This window comes from Meleagris gallopavo, chromosome 7 (assembly GCF_000146605.3).
Source record: "Meleagris gallopavo isolate NT-WF06-2002-E0010 breed Aviagen turkey brand Nicholas breeding stock chromosome 7, Turkey_5.1, whole genome shotgun sequence".
Taxonomy (NCBI): Eukaryota; Metazoa; Chordata; class Aves; order Galliformes; family Phasianidae; genus Meleagris; species Meleagris gallopavo.
In genome coordinates, this window is record NC_015017.2 from 13,117,799 (window position 1) to 13,137,891 (window position 20,093).

The window sequence follows — 20,093 nt, forward strand, 5'->3', positions numbered from 1 at the left end:
GCAGAGCAGAGGGGGACAATCACCTCCCTGTCCCTGCTGGCCACCCCCCTCTTTTGATGGAGCCAGGATACCGTTTGCCTTCCGAGCTGCAAGGGCACATTGATGGCTCATGTTAAGTTTCTAATCTATCAAGACCCCCAGGTCCTTCTCCACAGGGCTGTTCTCAAGGACCGCTCCTTCCAGTCTGTATGGATGTCTGGGATTCCTCTGGCCCAAGTGCACTCTGCACTTTGCCGTGTTGAACCTCATCAGGCTCACCCGGGCCCATCTTTCTAGCCTCTTGAGGTCCCTCTGAACGGCATTCCTTCCTTCAACCATGTCAACTGCACCACTCAGCTTGGTGTAGTCAGTAATCTTGCTGAGGGTGCACTCGATTCCGTCATCGATGCCATTGATAAAGAAATTAAAGAGCACCGGTCCCAAGCCAGATCCCTGGGGGAAGCCACTCATTACACCAACCTGCCATTGTACAATACTCTATCTTACAATTTCCTTTCCTTTATATATTTTTTACAAAGGTTGAGTACCAAGATTCAAGAAACATGCTTTTATTAGAGAGGGAAATTAAAGTAATTCTGTATGCTTCAGCACAAGCTGAATCTATCATCCATTTGACAACACATGCTTTAAGGCGGCACAGAAAGCAACCGAACCTTTATTACAGAAAAGTCATTCTTGTAGCACAAAGTATTTCATCAGACCTTGCACTAAGATCCTCAAAAGAAAGATTTCAAGGAATAAATAAATAAATACCAATACCACAACACATACACAAACATAGGACTTTAATTAAATGCCCAAAAATATTCAGTACTCTTTGCAAACTCTCCTGTGCCCATCTAGTCATGGCAATGGTCAACCTGCTAACATTCCTCCTCCTTGCTGGCCCACTAGTACCACTTTCCATTCTGCTTCCCAAAATGAGGACAGCAGCAGCAGAGCTCCTATGGACTGGGAGAGGGGTGGTCATCATCTTATTATGCCTTCTCAGGGCACAATATTATGATGGTCTCTAAGCAAGGATGCATGTAATGGCTCACATCTGGCCATAAAGCCCTTAGAAAAGTACAATCTCCAAACCCCATTTAAGAATTGCTGACTTTCAGCCATTTGGGTAACATATATTTTATGTAAAAGAGCTCCAAACCTAGCTTAGGGACTCCCAAACAGAGGAATACAGAACTCTCTGCATCGACTCTCACACATCAGCATTTGAAACGTGCTCCCTTCCCACTCGTAACCTCAGCTCGTCCTGCTAATACCACGTCAGTGAGCACACACACCACAGGACATTTTCACAGCTATTCAAACAACTTCTGAATAGCAATAATAAAAATGACCAGAAGCTTGTCAGTTTTGCTCTGCAGCTGCTACCGAAGCCTATTTATAGAAGCAGAAACTGTTGATTTACATTAGTGCACTTTACATCCAGAATAGCTGAGTAGAAGCCAGCAAGCACAATTTGCTTCATTAATAGCCAAAGTGTTTAAGAACAAAAAGAAGGCAAACTATCATTTTAGAAATTATGAGCCTCTGCTATGGTTTTACTGTTTCAAGAGGTACAAATATAAATCCAAGTCCAAGCTAGTTCTTCCACTGATGTACACCTAATACCCAAATTCAAGTCACTTCCATTTACACCCTTTCAACAAGGAACTGGTTTCTCAAAAGAAAACCTACAAACACATCTGGATCCATTATACACACAAAATCCCTTCTGATTGAGAGTCACATTTAGGTGTTTGGCTGATAATCTGAACAAATATGATTTGCTCCACATGCCATTATACAGAGTCCCCAGTTCTCCGACACAAAGTTTGAATTTTCCTTGAACTTCCAGCTTCATCTCGCAAGCAATGCTAAGAAGATACCTAAGCATCACAGCTGGATCATCAGGAGATACCACCTCTGGATCATCAACATTTGTTGTGCCATCACCAATCTGCAAGCAGTAACTCAGCATCCATCCTAGTAGCATTCTTCTCCCCCACAAAGTCCACCCCAGGCAGTCCCCAAGGAGCCACAGCACAGCGTATCTCCCTTCAGCTCTCAGCTTTCCCTCAGAACAGAGTTCTCTAAGGAGGATGTGCCACCTGCTGACAAGAGCCACTGGCCCCACTGCACCAGGAGCAGGACCCAGTACCGAGGCCCCAGCCCAGTAATCCCTGGAAAAAGTTTCCAGTTTGTAGGAAGGACCCACTACTAATATACTGCTTGGCTTCCTTGAAAAACAGAACAAAAGTATAAGCTTGATATATTACATGAGATGGACTGCCTTAGAGCTACAACCTAGACTACAAATTCAGTCAGCAAAGGTGCAACGGTACGTGCTTGGAAAAAGTCATTAATAGTTACCATTTCAATATGCAAGTCCAAACTAAGCCTAACACTCTTCAGGAATGACAATACAAATCTTCACCAGAATTTTTTTATTTTTTATTTTTTTTAAATACTAGAGTGTTCAACTCAAAGTGCTAGTGGTAGAAAGGATGTGAAATTCAACCAGCAGCAAGAGCAAAGCTGACCGTTTTTCACTGCAGGATGCAATGCCTATGCATCACTTTTTCAAGGCACCCTGAAATTTCCATTTACATAGCACAATCACATTAGCAGATTTGAACACAAAATGGCCTGGACTGCTGACTATACAAGATATCCTTTTCCTTCGGGAATTAAACCTCTCCATGGCCTTTTTCCTGCCTAGAGAAATACGTTGGTGCTATAGAAGCAATCGTATAACAATTGCAAAGAAGAAAATAACACTGAACAGAAAGCATGAGGCAGGGTGAGAGAAAAAAAAAAAAAAGCAGTATGGTATACAAAATGTCAACATAAATAAGCTATATGAAAGCAAAAAGAAAGTCTAAATGCATACAGTCCTCAAAAAAGAAAGACTAGAGACTGAGAATTTACTGCATCTTCCCAACCCAAAGTGGGATCATCCAGAGCAGTGATGAAACCCGGCAGGCCACTGCAAGAACCTGAATGTTCTGTGCATAAAGGCAGCTTTAGTGCAGAAAGAAATACTAGGAGGAAACTAAGAATGGAGGCAACACGAGCACTATAGTAAGATTTACTCAGTATCTACCTAACTAGATAAAACAAGAAATGCTACCATGAGAAAATTTAGAAAGACAGCAAGAAAAAGCTAATTAGGAGAGGTCTGAAAGTGGTGTATCACGAGAAGTACTAAAAGACAAGGTATTTGGCCATTGTAGCTATCTTTTCTCCCCTGGTACCGAACATTTGTGATTATCCAACCAGTGGCCATCATCAGCTTGGAAGTGCAAAATTTTCAGCTGAGCTAACAAGACTTACACAACAAATTCTGCTCTTAGAGACCAAAAGTTTAGATCTGTGAGTTCAATTCTCAGAACACCAGTTGTTGCCTTTAATATCAATGTGACAATTTTTTCAACTTTTTCTTCTGAGCTTAATATTTTTTATTTTTAAATTAAGGGTAGGGAGATCCTCTTCACGGTGTAACGCTTTATGCAGCAGTACTTCAGTGTCAGAATGGAAGCTGAGGTTCTGTATTCTAATATGGGACTAGCTACACTGAAGTGCACCCACAATCTCATAATCACTTCTCCAATATACACAGCATCCCTTGATATCATTCAAAATAAGACTGGCTAGTGAAAGAAAATTCATACTTCATACACGGGATAAAAACATAACAGTGACATGTTAAGAATAAGAAGACTTTGCATTTAATCAATATGACAGCTGTGGTTTCCCTTGATTAAAACCCAAAAGGGGCACTTGTCTATGACCAGCAGACAAAACTCCTCAGGTTTCTCTCTAGGTTGCACCAGCTTCAAGAAGCCCCAAAAACAAAAGCTGCAGGACACAGAGTTATTCAACAAGCTTTTGTTATTCAGAACAAAATGTGCCCTACACGTAATTAAATATTTTACACACATTTATTCAACTGCCCAGATGGTATTTGCTTAGTCTATCTAAGTGCTTTCGAAGGACCTTCGGTATGTGAGAAAAAGTGATGGAGGATAAAGTTGAGCATCATTAATCCAATAACAACACAGAGCCATGCCAAAAAGTTATGTAACTGCCAGCAAAAAATACAATAGCTTTGTTTTAAACAAACTACCTCAATAAACACATACTTGATAAAGAACATCCCTTACCCTTTCATTACTAGATCTGCCTATTTCTTATCCAAAATGCATGTATCTCACAACTTGTAAGTAGTTGGTCTGCAAGTTGAAACAGGTATGAAAAAGCAGAAGAGGCACAATAGACAGAACAAAATAAGATCTTCCAAAACTCTTAAAAAAAAAATTAATAACGTAGAACAAATAGAAAACTTCAGTATCTCCCTTCCAGATGTTCTGGAGGAACCTTACTTCTATTAATACATTGAACACAGAAGAAAATCCAGTTAACCTATTTTTCAGTATACCCAGAATGCCAAAGTACTTGGAGTTGGGGAAGTTCTTTTCTTCCTGTCAGTTGTAACCCTATAATCTCTAAATTATTCCTATGTGTACACACTTTTCTCTACGTATTTACTCACTTAGATTAAATATTGCTGTTAGCATTATTTTAGCAGTGTCTACTGAAACATTTATGTGTTTATTTTAAAACAAGGTGATAGCCATCTTGCTCATTTACTCGTACTGTACACCCATTGAATCAAGCAAATGTTAAATATAAGCACATGGGAAGCTCTTACTAATGCATACACTTCCACAAAAGCACTGCCATTGCACTGTGAACTTGGAATATTCTAAATCTAATCAAACATATTACCTTTTGATCTGAGATCACACAGTAATTTAGAGTACATCACGTACATTAAAAGGCTGTATAAGGAACTTTGGCATCTAGGCTAAACTTAGTAATTACTGTAGCTGCTGCTTTTATAATTAAGTATATAATAAAACCCATCGTTAGATTTTATCATTCAAACAACATTCAGAAAGGAAGCGATAAATGCAATGTTTAAAAAAGAAAAGCCATTTCCAAATGCCAGGTCATTCTGCTGATATGATTATAAATACAAACAGGGTTATTTCCATTTTTATATTTAAATGATGATAATTTAGTTTAACTTATCTGAACATTAATAAAAAGCATGCCAGCTGAGAAATTTACTATTTATACATTCATAAAGTCTCTGGCATCGAGCTGCTCCATTTTTCAGGTTACTGAAACATTTAATAATACACTAAGCATTATTAGAATTTCTTAATCAAAAACGTGACTTCCTAACTTTTAAGCTAGTTGAAACTCAGAATCAGACAGCTGTTGTAGTCAGTATCAGGTCATTCTCATTAAGATAAAATCCTCTGGTTCTGTTGCAGTTGAATCATTTGTATTACGCCCCAAAACGTAGGTTTGGTTAGTAGCTAGGAAGAAATGATACACCAATCCCTGAAATGAAAAAACAGATTTTAAAATATGTACTGCATTCAAGGCTGCCAGGAAGGACAAAACTAAGCCACTAGTTTCAAATTTCTGACAAGACTATCAGTCTGCCACATCCAGAAGAAAAGGTAATAAATGACAGCTACAAACAAGCACAGCTTCCCTGACATCTAATCACTTACACCACTGTTTCTATGCCACCAGCACCACTGCAATAAATGTCCTCTGCTTCCCTTAAATGACACCAGGATCAAATTTAGAATTTATTTTCCCACAGTCACAAGCAAGCTTTTCACATGCAAATGTTCTGCTCCCATCAAAACTCGCAACTTCCTATTCTTTGAAAGTAGAGCCAAAGTCCTGTTTGTGCCAAAGAAACCAACAAACAACCTCAGTATGCTGCATTCATATAAATCTAGGGGACAAGGCTGTTCAATGCATAAATAATATAGTTTAAAATGACTTACTGCTAGAAATCGAACAGCATGCTAGCATCCAAATGCATTTGCATCTGAAAAATACGGTTAATATTAAGTTACATTAATAGTAACTCGTAACTGCCTTACAGCATCAAACGTAGCTCTTCCTTGAGAAGCAACAGCAACAACAGAAACCTATTCTCTATGTGTATTTAAAGCCTGCCCCCGCTCTTTTTGTTCATCAGTGAATCCTTCCTCTTACTGTTAGCCCTTCAGCAATAACACAGCTGAGAGAAGTAGATAATTTTCTATTTCATAAGGCAAAATACTTATCAGAGTTCCAAATACAAGGCCAATTTCAGCTTTAATATCAGTACAAGCTCATCATATTTGCTGCCATCAGAGAGTACTCCAACACAGATGTGAAGATCCTCAAAAAAAGAGCAAAACTGTGTAGGCTTGTCTCTGTTTCATGCACCTGCTGTCCTACAGCTGTTCACTCACTATGAAAGCTTTAATTTTCAATGAGTGTACAGGTAAGAATCACTGATTAATTCAATTCAGCTCAAACTTGATTTTTCAGCTACTTGATAAAGACATCATTGCAACATTCACAAAGATCACTTTTCAGAATCAAAGTGGCCTTCAGAATTTGTAACAAACTAGAGACAGACCACAATCACACTCCACTATGCAGAAAATGTTATTCATACCTTTTCCTTCTTAGCACTATCAGCGAAGTGCTCTTTCAAAAAATTTGACAAAAATCACCTATTTCTAGGAAAGGACATCTATTTCAGATTCCCAAAACCTTATCCAGTACATAAGAGTTTATGTAACGTTTCAGTTATTTCCCAGCTTTGCCAATTTCTCCTCTCAACATTAAATTCTGACATTGGTTCAGTACATGGTGATGAATGAGGTCAACTAACAGCTTTAATTTTTAATCACAAGCAGAGAGCTGTGGCGGTAGAAGCAGGTTCTGCTTCCAAGTGTCCACTGCCAGACATTACAATCTCATAGCAAGAAAAGCTAAGTAGGACACAGCCACGTCATCCACCATCATACTTTACAGCTTGTGTAATTAGTCAGATGGCAGGACAGCTTGTAATTGCCAGAGTGTAATTACAGCAAGTAAGGGTAAGATATACACACTATTCAGCCAGCAGATCCCAAAAAAGAGGCAGGTAGAGATGACAACCACATGAGTTATACAGCTTACATCCGGCTGCCATTGAGCTGTGCTGCAGAGTGCCATGTGCTTGGGCACTGTAAAAGATGTAAGCAGCCCCAGACTAAATGTAAGCATGACCAGACACAAATACGCTGTTGTCCAACTGAAAAATCACAGCAGTGCACACAACCAGCAGGCCTTTTTCCTCTCCTCCACTGGAAGGGTTTACCAGACTGGGAGCAGATGCAGCACACAGGCCAAACAACTTGTCCACAATGCCCACAGCCAAGTGCTTAAAGCCAACCTCTGTTGCACTACTGCTCTGCCACAGGTGGCAGTGACACTCAGCGCCAGCCAGCCATCAAAGAGTCAAGCATCACATATAACTAAACTAACCACCAGCCTCAACAAAAAGAAGTTGCACAAAGTCAGTAAAAGTTCACTCTAAAAAGTGCTGAACAAAAGCAGCTCCTTCCCATTCAACAGATTTGTTCCCTGCGTGCCCCCGGAGCTGTATCTGCTCACTTTTCTGGCAGAGAATGTCTTCACAACCTTTTGCTCCTGTTACCATAGCATTGGAAAAAACACAATATTGGCAGAGTGAGAGTGGGATTCAAGTCCCTTTTGCAGAGGGGCCAAGCTCTGCATCTCTGTTCTACAGTCCTTGAGTGAGCAACTGATAAACTAAGTCATCTCTGCAAGAGAGGAGCCCCAGCTTAATACTCAAGGGGAAATTCCTAGAAATAAGCATTTTTCAAAATTCCTTCCATTTTATTTATGTTTGTTATCAACACACACACACACACACACACACACACACACAAAGCCAAAACAGAAAATCACAGGACAGTTTCCATTTTAATCTGATTCAAACTTTGCTATGCTTATACAATTTCAGTATCTCGGAAAATAAGGAGGAAACACACAAACAACCCCTCATTTTTGCAGGCACTATAACTAGCTGCTATTCTCTTTTTTTTTCCCCTGAATTTAACCAGCAGCTTTGGTCCACGTGCTCCACAATTAGAAGTAAGCCTTCTGTCAGTTATTACGTAGCTCCAGAATAGCAAGCAAAGACACTATATTCAACCTGCAGTATATAACTTCACACCACAGCATCAAGTTTTCTGTAATTATTTCCACTGAGATCTGTATTTTACACAGATTTTCCTAAGCATGACCTACTTTCACACTAATTACAGTGCTTCTTGCCCAGAGATTGTTTTATGCCAGCAGTAACTCCGTTTTCCAATGTAGTGTAAGGATCTTTTACATGGATCAAAGAAAGAGCATTTAAACTCCCATATTAATTATGGTATACCTGTAATGGAGTCGTCTCCACACAATTTAAATACTAGCTCCATCTGCAAATTAGACACCATTACTTCTTTTAGGAGTTAACAAGTGTCACACTGCAGTGTGACAAAAACAATGCACTTGATAAACAAACAGAACTTGGGCAGCAATTCTCCACATACAGTAATTTTTTACATTTCCCAAACTGGAAAACACAAAGATTCTCTTGCAGGTCACAGAATCATTTCAGAATTTCTCTCTAGCAACATAGAGAATTTTTTCTCTGCTAAAGAAAAGCCAGATCTTGAGAGATGTAAATGTAAGAGCAGCAAAGGACTTCTTGCTCAGCTACAAAGAGCCATGGTTCAGAACGTCGAGTAGGATGAGCCTGAAGGATTACACTTTTCTGAATGTTCATTCAGAATAATACCAATTTCAGATAAGGAATTTTTAATACGACTGCTGCCAATTTAGTTACTCAGTGTTTATGACATTCAGAAATGCCTGATCCCCACCCACCTATTTTTCTATGTTTGAGCGCATAAAACAATTCAAACCCATTTGAGGATAAAATGCATTAGCCAAATTTACTTTTACCCAATTTCTATAGAAGAAAATAAAAAAAAAATCAGGTCAATACATGATCTCTCTTCTATCAAAATATTTCACTGATCCCTACGGAAGGAAAAAAGGACAGACTTAGACCAAAAAAACAGCAACAGATTTCATGCTAGTGCTTTTCATGAGGAGATGCTTTGGAACCGAGTGCTTTTATTGGCACAGGTTTGCTATTCCATTGCTTACAGATCTCCAAAAGCTGTTATTTGTACCTAAGTGATAATAACTGATAGCAATTCTATGTTGCAAGGTGCACATGACAGACCCAAGGTACAAATTCAACTCTGTATTCAAAGGAAAAACGTAACAGAACAGCAACATCAAGGAAGCGCTCAAGAAAACCACAGCACTGGCATTAACTGATGGTCAAAATAACAGAAACAGACACTTCAGTGGAAGTCCTATGAATTCTACATGGCTGGTCTTACTCTTGCACCCAAAGTGTGTGGCTTATGTACCAAATACCAAGAGCACAGGAGGCTAAAAAAATTAATACGCATGGAGTTGAAAAATACAATTTCAACAATGCTCCAGACAACATCCAGAAGAAAAATCTTTCTGAAGGACCTTGTATAAAGAGCAGCCACAGAACATGGTTCTATCAACCTACCTTACAAAAAGAACCACACAATCAAGCTATTTAGGATCAGCACAAGGCTCTGAGCTTCTACCAATTCTGCCACAAGAGCAGCTGGTTATCACCAAACCTCTCTGAACGCAGCATAAAGCGCCTGCGCTGCCCAAAGATGAGCAGCTGACCATCGCTCTGCAAAACAACTAAGCTTTAGTTCTAGACCAACACTCTACTGAGGAATTTCTTTTTAATCCACAAATGCTATTGCAGGGACCATGTTTACTTTATTTCCCAAAAACATTTATTTTTCTTTTCTTTCTCTGCTAAAGAGACAGACTTTTACAAGGCCTTTTAGACTCATTCAAATAGTGATTTCTGCACGTACCAGTGCTGTTCTGCCCAAGTCCTGTACAAATATCCCCTAGTCACTCTTGTATCAACAAAGATACATTTTTCAAAGCTATGGAGCACCTTTTTTCCTGCTCCAATCAATATTTATACAGCAGAAAGAATTCATACTGGACAGATGAGACACCATCTGTCACACACATCTCAGCAGAAGCTGGAAACGTACAGCTATTTTTCCCTCACGACATCCTTAGTCCAATAAAACTTCAACTCAGAATTTCCACTAAATAAATGAATCCATTATTATCTTCACCTAAGTTTTTCTACTAATGAATTCTTTCAGATGCAATATTCCCCCCAAAATTCAATACTTTTTTTACATACAATTTTCAAAGGAGAGTCAGATACAGATTATGGTTGCCTCAAATAAAGGAAAACAATTCCTTCCCGCTATACACTCTGAATCAGGTCACAAATACCTCAGTAAAAGAACAGCATTAATCCTATAAATAAGAACTATTACCTTTTTGCTCATACAGCAAAATACAGGCCAAATTTTTTTTGCTCATACAGGCCAAATTTGATCATACTCAATCATAGTAGCAATATCAGATATTTTTATGCTTTCAGGAAACTCTTACAACCGTGAGATCTCAGCCACAAAACATATTGCTAAGGATTATGTGCAGCCTCAAAGCCAGCCTTGAACTTGAACTGTACCCCAGCACACCTGCAACTTACAAGCATATGTGCCTACTTTTCTCCCACACAGCTCAAAGTCCAAGGAGAGCTGTCTCTGACTCGTGAACTAGCCAAACAAATTAAGTATGGTAAACAAGGACTGCATTCAGAACCAACTTCGATTTATATATTTGTATTAAACCCAGGCAAACAGTTCCATATTTTTGGTAGAGCTAAGAAAACAATCGTCATCAAAAGGAAAGGGGCAAACAGTAAAAGCTAGAGTGCTCTGACACCTCTGGAGAGGTAAAGAAACAATCTGTCCAACGTCTAACACGAAAGCACAATAACACAAAACAGGCATTCACGTAGCTACCAGAATCTTTTTCCTGCAGGACTGCTATCTCTCTGCTTGAATGAATCTGGGCTTAAGGAAAACGCACTGTCTTCACCCTCAACACCTTTTATTCTGTGACTCACAGCACTGCAAAGGCAGCCCAGTAGAAACCTCTGCAGAATGAGCTACTGCATGTGAGACAGCAAAACAGATGCCCTGCATGCCAAAGTGAAGGACCACGTGGCAGCCAGGAGCACAGCCCAGCTGCACACAGTGATTGCCAAAGCCAGCAATGTCTTGGTTTAGAAGAAGATATAAAGTCATGAGGCTCTTCTCACTGTATTTTAACGTAGTTACTAATTAACACCATTGTATTGCAGCACGACGTGGCATCCCATAGTCTTTAATTTCTATAACTTCAAACAGTAAGTGACACTGCCAACTAGCAAAAGAACACAAGATTTCTCTCAGCAGTTTTACTACAGTTCGGAAGAATCCCAAGCTTTGATTTTACGTTCACCATAGTTCTGACATAAAGGCTCAAACTTGCTTACTCATCCAATTCCAACATTACTGTTTGGGTAGCTCTGAGCTTTCGCTTAGTACAAAAACAGAAACAGCAGGGAGATGCAACCACAAAAGAGATAACATTTCAAATGCTGAATGACTTCCTTATTTCACAAAAGGTTCTCTTGCTTCACATTCTGACATTCTCTGGATGTTAATTCACTTGTTATCAAGTTATCCAAATAGGTTGTTACAACACTATAATCAGCAGGTTCTACTACCATCGCAAAAACAGAGCTTGTCTCTACATCCTGCTGAATCGGAGAGCTGCAGAAATGACAAGATATGTTTAAATAAAATCATCTCTATACCTACCGAGTTGAACCAATAAATGAAACTATCCTGGAAAGAAGACTTTCATGTTATAAATGACAGGGAGACTCAGACAGAAAGAGGCACAGGAGAAGAAATTTCCAAACTGCTTTTAGTCAAGCAATTCTCTTATTCATGTTGCAGGATGCCCAACCAACTGCATAAGGTCTAACTCTTCACCTCCTTGACACTGACAATTGATTTTCTGTTGAACTCACTGTTTTCCAACCATCTTACTCAACAGCTTGTCCCTAAAACACAGGAAGTATCATTCTTTTTTTCCCCCCACATTCCCTAAAAGAAACATGAAAACAATCCCTAAAGGACCGTGTTCAAACACAGCCTCAAGTGCATATGAGATCCAGTCTAAAAAGTGGGAGGGGGGAGGAGGGGAAGGGTTAAAAGCTCTTGTCCACATTGTTTGTAAACAAATGCAGTACCTACCCGGATTTGCATAGTATGAGATCTAGATATGAAAGAGCTGTACTGCTTAAAGCTGAAAGAACTGAATTTGGAAATAAATAAATAAAAACGTAGACTGCTCAAGTGTGCAAGTTGTGATTTGGCATGAGGAGGCATGTAAGTAATGAAACGGCATCACAGAAGATTCTAAGCATTTATCAGAAATAAAAACCAGCTCCTCAGATTTCAATCTCCACAGCTTTACACCCTACATCTAATTCCCATCTCCAACAGAACCTATATGACAGGTGTCATTTACAGAATTTTAGCCGTGTGAGTTTCATTTAACATAGCATTTATCATGAGGTAATGCCAAGAAGGCCCAAAGCTGATGTCAAATCCGCTCAAGAAATGCCACAGTAAGACAGAGTGCCATTTCAAAATATGCCACATATGAGCTTCACGAGGTTCAAAGAGGCACACCCCTCAAACCTCAACGTCTCTCTAAAATGTTTTACTAAAATCAATGTAAATAATATCTATAAAAGACATGCAATATTAAAATTTTAAGCAGATCACAACAGTTCTATTAGCTCACTCCATGAAGTCCCTCAGTGGTATTGAGAAGTGCTCCCAAGTTGGAGATGGTTTAAAGTAACTGTTACCACCAGCAGACAACTGTAACAGAGATACACAGTCCACAGATAACTTCCTACCTTCTGCTACCCAGAACTTGTTTGTTTACAGATAGACATCAGATACAAAGAGATTACAGTGGACAGCAAACACTTCATACAGTGGGCATAAAGCTCCATTGTAGACAAAGTCAGAGAAAATACAAAGTAAAAACATACAAAAACAAAAGATGAAACTGCTTTTATTCTCATCTAGTATTTATTATTTAAGACGTCTAACAATTTTTTTTAGAATCCCATTAAACACCAAGCCTTAGCTGTAGCAGTAATTCCACAGGTTACACTGAGCAGCATTACCTATCAAACTAAGCTGCATGCCTGGATTTTACTCAAGAAAAGTGGAAAACCAGTGTACATTATTCATACTCTTCACAAGTTTATTTGCATATTATTATAATCAGACTCCTTGATTTATTATCTGTCAAAAATAACTGCCCTGTTTTCCAGGTGCTATTCACACAGATGTTTTTCAACATCTCTGCTGTCTGTCACCCACCTCAGTCTCCTGTTTTGCTGCTACCAGCGTGGGGAATAAGAGGTTGGTTTTTGCTTTAACCACTTCGCGTTTTAGATATATTTACAACTACCAACGCTGTACAATTTCCATAATGGCACGATATCTTTAGTAATATGTTATATAACAGGTATTTTTGGCTAAGCACTTTGCACTCATGTCCCCCCTCAACTCATTCTCCAGACAGATACATGTCCATTAACTGATTGAAGGGAGCTATTCAGTTAGGGATATTTCACATACTTACCTTTCACACAAGATGCAGAGGCCTACGGCTTTTCTGCTCAGGCAAAGGACAAACCTCTCCACTTCTCATACTAACACACAAACTTAGCACCTAGTTACAAAAACCTGCACAAACTGCCAAGATGGCAATATCCACTACCTCTCAGACTTACAGCATTGAAAGGACACACTCCAAAGTCATTTTGAGAATTGGCACAGTACATTCAGTAAACACGCAATATTTGAAAGTTCTTCAGTCAAATCAAAACAAACTAGTGTGCTTTGAATTAACAGTAAGCTGCTCACTAGTAAATGGCTTTGCATACTTTGCTGGGGAAAAAGACTAAAGTTTTCTCTTCGGAAATGGACTCGAGAATACAAATTCAGTACCTCAAGAAGACTGAGATTGCTCTATCACACAGTTGGTACACAAGGACAAGCCCTCATTCTGCTTTCAAAAGTCACACACAAAGGCTATCTGTCACGATCCTTTCAAGTTTAACAGGTTCAGCCCCAGCTACTCAGTTTTCACGATGATCCAACAGACAGCCTATTTAATCCCAACATTTCAGAACTGGACAAGCCTTCGGCAGGCCTTCATAAACCTCAGCCTCTTAGTATTCCTGCCCCCAGTACAAAATGCAGAGCCGCCACCAGCTGTCAATACACTGAGCCGTGAGAGAACTGCTATCTGCCCTCCACTGCTGGACAGACAGGGGCAGTCGGCCTCAAACCCTCAATTCCATCAGGGAAACTTGGAATCCAACACCGACAAGCAAGTAAATACATTTCCCAAACTTCTCTCTCCTAAGTCACTCTGAAGCAAAATTTACTTCATTCTAGGTAGTAAGGACTGAAGGACTTCTTCAACTCTGAAATGCCAATTGAAACCACTTTCCTCTTCACTGTATACAGTGAATATATTTACACTAATATCAAAATACAAAACCTCACACAAATTTTTGCAAGGTTTACCCTAATACTTTACCAAAAAGATTGCCCAAAACAAAGAACAGAAAATAGCATCTAGTAATGTAATATCTAATGGATTGTATCAACCTTCCAGTAAGTTGCCTAACAGTTTTCTTCCAAAAAGCACATAAAAAAGAAGAGGACCATCAGCTTGCTTATTGCTTTTTTCCAACATAATTCCAACATAATATGACAGATGGTATACAGATACAAAAGAACAGTAATTCACAGTACAGGAAATAGTACTTCTGAAGCTTACGTATTTATGTAAATATCAGCTTGAAAATTGAAAGGAACAAACTCAAAGCATTTTGATAATCATGGCACGCAGACTGAAATTAGCATCTTCAAATAAAACCATCTCAGGCTTCCCTAAAATCTGTTGAAACAGCAATTTAATGGCCACGGTTTGATCTTCTAAATGTACAGCTTTAAACACCTGGTGCGACCTACGGTATAAATCAACTTCAGTAAACTAGCAGCCAGCTCAAAAACAGATAGAAAGTCCAAAAGTTATTTCCAAGAACTTCCACAGAGTTCACAAAAATTCAAGGAATAAGTTCATAACTACATTACAAAGTATCCTAATGACAACATTCACAACTACCTATAGCACTTTTTAAGGAAAAAACGTACGCTTTATTTATGAGTTCGGCACGAAACCAGCTTTGACTATATGCAGAACAAAGGTACTGAACAAAACTTACAGAACTTTGTTTACTAACCAGTATGTTAATTTCAGGTGCATAGTTAAAGATAAAAACAGAATTTGTGGGGAAAAAAAGTCCACTAAAACAGGCCATGAAAGTTTGGCATGTACTTTCTTTTTGTCAAAGCACGGCATAAAACTCATCTGTTTTCTTCTCCAACGAAATAATGTGCCGAATGTAAGTGGGTAAGATTTCATTTGTTCAAGTACTGACTGGAGGTCTTGTTGTACATCACCACAGTGGTACACCACTTCCTGCCTTAAAAACTACAGTGCTAAGCCACGAAGATTAATGGCTGCAAACACCAATCAAACACAAGCAGTAGAAAACAAGTGTCAGCAAACTTATTAACAGCAAGATGCAGGAGACTGTTACTCTGAATTACAATTCTTATTCAATCTTATTGAATGGTATTCAATAACTACCATCAGAAAACAAGCCATAGGAGGGAACTACAAAAATGCAACTTGTAACTAATGAAGATACAAGACTTACTTCTTAATGGCAACTTGTGTATTCATAAGTTGTACTTTGTCTACATGCAGTGTTACTGTTATAACTCCTGTTACCACTGATAAAATGGCTCACCCTGTTACCACAACTACTCAATAAAAAATCAATTCCACTCTTTCTGAGTCCCTGTTTGAATTTGTGACTCTATTAAATGAATTAAATTTGCTTTCCTGGCAAAACACAGTGCAGTTAAAGCAGATGGAAGTAGAGACATAAATCCTTCACCAACGTTAGCAGCTACACTGACTCTCAGAAGAAAACTCAGAGGGTTGGTCCTATGCTTTGATTAACCCACAAAACTCACCAGCTTACCAGCAAGTGCTCCATAAGCCTTGAGCAGAGAGAGATGCTGTAGAAGTTTCTGCAACCATTTCATATAGTTGCAATCCAGGAAGGTACAGTGTGTGCCAAACTACTGCCTGACAATTTTATTTAAGAAAATTCAACTTTAAAATGCATAAACAGTGCTCTTCTGTTACTTTTTAATACTTTCAGCACAGTTACCTTTTTGTTAAGGTGATATGTATCTCAAGTAAAGAGAACAAAGATCATTCTGTTGTGTATATAAGGTATTGACAGTTCATAGAAGCAGAAGTTGCAACTTCTGTGCTAATGGATGTTCCATTCTCTTTTTCACCCCACTAGAAGATGCTGTTAAAGGTACAATGACTTGGTTTGGCTTAATAGACCAGGTAAAATTAACAGGCACGTGGAAAACAACAAAAACCAATCAACCCATGGACTATAATAAAACTACTGAGAAACAGGTAATTCTCACCATTATGTTTATTTAAATACAGCTATCTGCAGGGTCTGAAAGCAGGTAGTTCTAATACTAGAAGGATGGAATGCTTCAGAACAGGAATAAAAATACTCTTCCTAGCTTTTCTCCTCCAACTATGAGAAGGGTATTTCTGTGTACAAGACTCAATATCCACAGCAACCTGACAGCCATAAGTGAGGGAAACAGGAAGTTCATTCTTCCTCTCCAGAAGACAAAACTTGAAAGACTAAGAAATGCAGCTCCTGTTTGAAGAATCTGGAGAACACAGCACACATACCGTCTGCAAGCTGGACAGGGCACAGCTTTTCACCCAGCTCTGCATACTGTTTTGTTCTTGGGCCTTCCCACCACCCTGAATCTGGCCCTGCTAGATATCCAGTGGCCAAAAAACAGCCATCTGGGAATTCTTTCTGATTCTTTAAAACAGTGAGTTCAGACACAAGCATTCCATTACTCTAGAAAGCTCAATGCACTAAGTGAAAAACTGATTTCATTTTTGAGAATTATGATCATTAGAAACAAGGTAGAGATAAGCCCAAAATAGACTTGCTCAGAACAAGCTCAAAGAAAGTGGAAAGACCAATGCAGTGCTGGAACTTACACTGGTATACCAAGCAAGTCACATCAGTGCTTAAAAGGGTATTTGTCATTTACATCATCATAACCAGATACTTTCTTTATGACAGTCCTGATCAAAAGTAATGCAGGAATATGAAAATCTTGTAAGCACAGTGCACTGTCCAGTGAAGTCATTCCTGCTTTTCATGGAAGACATATAAATCAATACAGACCGTAAACATGTTTTTATAGCAACAAGCGCATCAAATAATCAGATTTTATAGAACTACTTTGTTGCAGTTTAGACTGAGAACTCGGTATCAGAATACAGCATTGGTACACAAAGTACAAACAGTATACAATTTAACCTATGATTAACATTGTATCAAATCCCACAAATTATCTCTTCCAAACCAAAAATGCGTATTTACTGCCTCTTTAAAAAGTACAACAGAGAAGTAACTGCGATTTCTACAGTAATGAGAAGAGCTACTTGGTAAGCAAAGTTATTTGATATTAATAGTAACAGAAGCAGATCGAACTGTCTGATTTGTGCACTTACACTTAAAACTTTCCAAAAATATATACTGATATTCTTATTTAAAGTAAAATAATCACAGAAAAGGTACTGAACTAACTGTTGTACTATGCAGGTGACAATCATTCTTTAAGGGTTTCTTCTTGCAAACTATTTTCCTATTTCTGAATAGTGCCTGTTGATAAATACATCACCTCACAAGGCAGCTGGCTGGCTGGGGACCTGGGAGTCAGGATTACCCCGAGAGAAAATTTAAAAGGAACAATCATTGTTGAAAAACATTGAATGAATTTTTTTTTTTTAATCCAAACAGCTTTTCATTTTTCACTGCTGCAGTTCTGTTTACTACATATTTGCTATATTTCCTAGTGACTAATCACAAAATTTTAAGCCGATGTGCTCTGATATGCTGCTGTATCACAGACTTTAGAGAACCATAACAATTCATTTAACATTTTCTGTTGCTAAAGTAACTGAGCTCTCTAAGTATCAATCACGATTTGTATAATAAACCACCAACATTTAAGGAACATTTTTCACTTCATAAGTAGAAATCAAATGAGTTGTGACCGTCACAGCTCTCTGACTATGACCTATCAGTCCCAGCATGTAAGAGATTACCTGTTCCATTATTCTGAAGCTGCTATGTCATTGTTAATGGAGGCAGAGATAAAACACATCTATCTTAACACTGAACTTCAAATTCTCTGAAAAATTGACCAGCGCCTCTGCTTTTTGCAACAATTTATGTACCTGACAATAAAATAACCTCAAAGCACCAACTGGGCTTGTCTTCTGACAAATACAGGCCAATGTAATTCCTGCAAGCCCTGATTGCTGCGCTGCCTATCATCCAGCAGATCAAACTCAGATCTCAGTCATACACTGAGCCCCTGCCAGGAGACCTCAAGAATATCCACGATAAAACCTTCTGTCAACAATGGAACATTAAAAGATTACAGTAGAAGTAGTCAATCTTCTGGAAGATTTTCTGACTTTCTGGAACATTACTCTCCCACGCATCTCCAAGCAATTACCTGCACATCTTCACCAAATCCAAGCTTTTTAAAAATATATAATTTATACTTAATTGGGTATATTGATTTTTGGAATTACTATTATTGGAAACAAAATCCCCAGTGATGTTAGTTGTATCTATTTACCTATTTCTACTCTTGCAGAAGGAAAACAAAACAAAACAGCTTTGGGTATTTATCCCAATGAAGAGTTTATGCAGTTCCAGCATGGAGAATGAGGGGTGAGTTCTCCATCACATTTGTTACAAGGACGCTCATGTCACTAAATCCCTCAAGTTGGACTCCTCTGCAACAACGTCACCTTGCAGTCTCTCTGCCAACTCCAAAGGCCAATGCCCATCACCATCACTTGGCTACGATCCTCTGCTCCCCACATCTTTATTTTTCCAATCTGTGATCCCATACAGCACCTCACAGTCAGCACCACAGCACAATTTCTGCTGTCTATTCTCACCTCCCTCTTACAGCTCTGTGTTGCAGCGATGCTCGGACAAATTGCCAACAACCGCGGTGTGCTGCACAGCAGCCAGAACACAGCGGGTTGACCAACCAAGCCTCACTCCCTGCTCTCCCTCACCAGCTGGCTGCCCTCAGCTCAGGCTGTCCTTATGGGCTGTATGCCGGCTGTGGGAAGAACCCTCTCTTTTCATTTTCTGCATGAAACACTATGAAACCTTGCTCTGCAGTTTTTACTGAAACAATAAAAGTGGAGCTGTTCAATACAGATTTTATAATCCTTGTTTTACAAGAAGAGAAGGGAAAAAGGTCATGGGAAGAGCAAAACAACAAGCTAAATCCACCTCTTCCTACCCAGTTCTGCCTTTCACGGCTCCGCTTCCAGAAAAAGATCCCTTTCCTTCTTCTTAGAACAGCACAAATTTAAACACATGTATGTCCGTTTATGACAATAATACTTCGCTGCGTTTCTCCTAAAGAGCGTAAGTCAAGCTAAGTCACGCTGAAACGTTATTAATTGCATCCCTGTGTCTGGTGAATGACCCCAGATCCGCAGCGATGTCTCACTAGCGGTTCGGTCGGTGCCCCAGCAGCCCGCCCGGCACACCGCCGGCGCTCCCCACACGCACAACTCTTCCCTTCGTCTCGCCCACCCAGGCACGGCCGCTCCCCCCGCCCCCAGCCACCACACGAGCGCTCTCGGGGACGGAAGGCACAATCGCCGGGAGCCCTCGCACTCGGCTCAGCACCGACACCGCAAATCCACGACGTTACCACCCTCGGCCGTTACTGATATAGCCGTCCCGTTTTGTTTTGGGGGACGCTCTTCCATTCGGCCACACGATCGCGACCCGAGCGCGTGTCGCCGTGCCGAGCGCTAAGGAGAGCAGCCGCCGAACGTACACACATAGGTATCTCCTGGACTCGTCGCGTCGCCTCGCAGCCGTTAGCAGCCGCCCGCGGCCGAGGGGC

At 39.6% G+C, this 20,093-nt stretch overlaps 1 protein-coding gene across 15 annotated transcripts in view; it reads right to left on the reverse strand.

The window, feature by feature from the left end:
- Positions 1-20,093, reverse strand: part of ABI2 (abl interactor 2) — a 55,469-nt gene that overhangs the window by 35,102 nt on the left and 274 nt on the right. Inside the window, exon 1 of one of the 15 annotated variants that reach the window (XM_031554172.1) lies at positions 20,025-20,087. The exons of the other annotated variants lie outside the window; for them this stretch is intronic. Coding sequence (XP_031410032.1) covers positions 20,025-20,030 — 6 coding nt within the window. The 5' untranslated portion in view covers positions 20,031-20,087. Of the gene's footprint in view, positions 1-20,024; positions 20,088-20,093 lie in introns of those variants that run through there. 15 annotated transcript variants of the gene reach the window in all.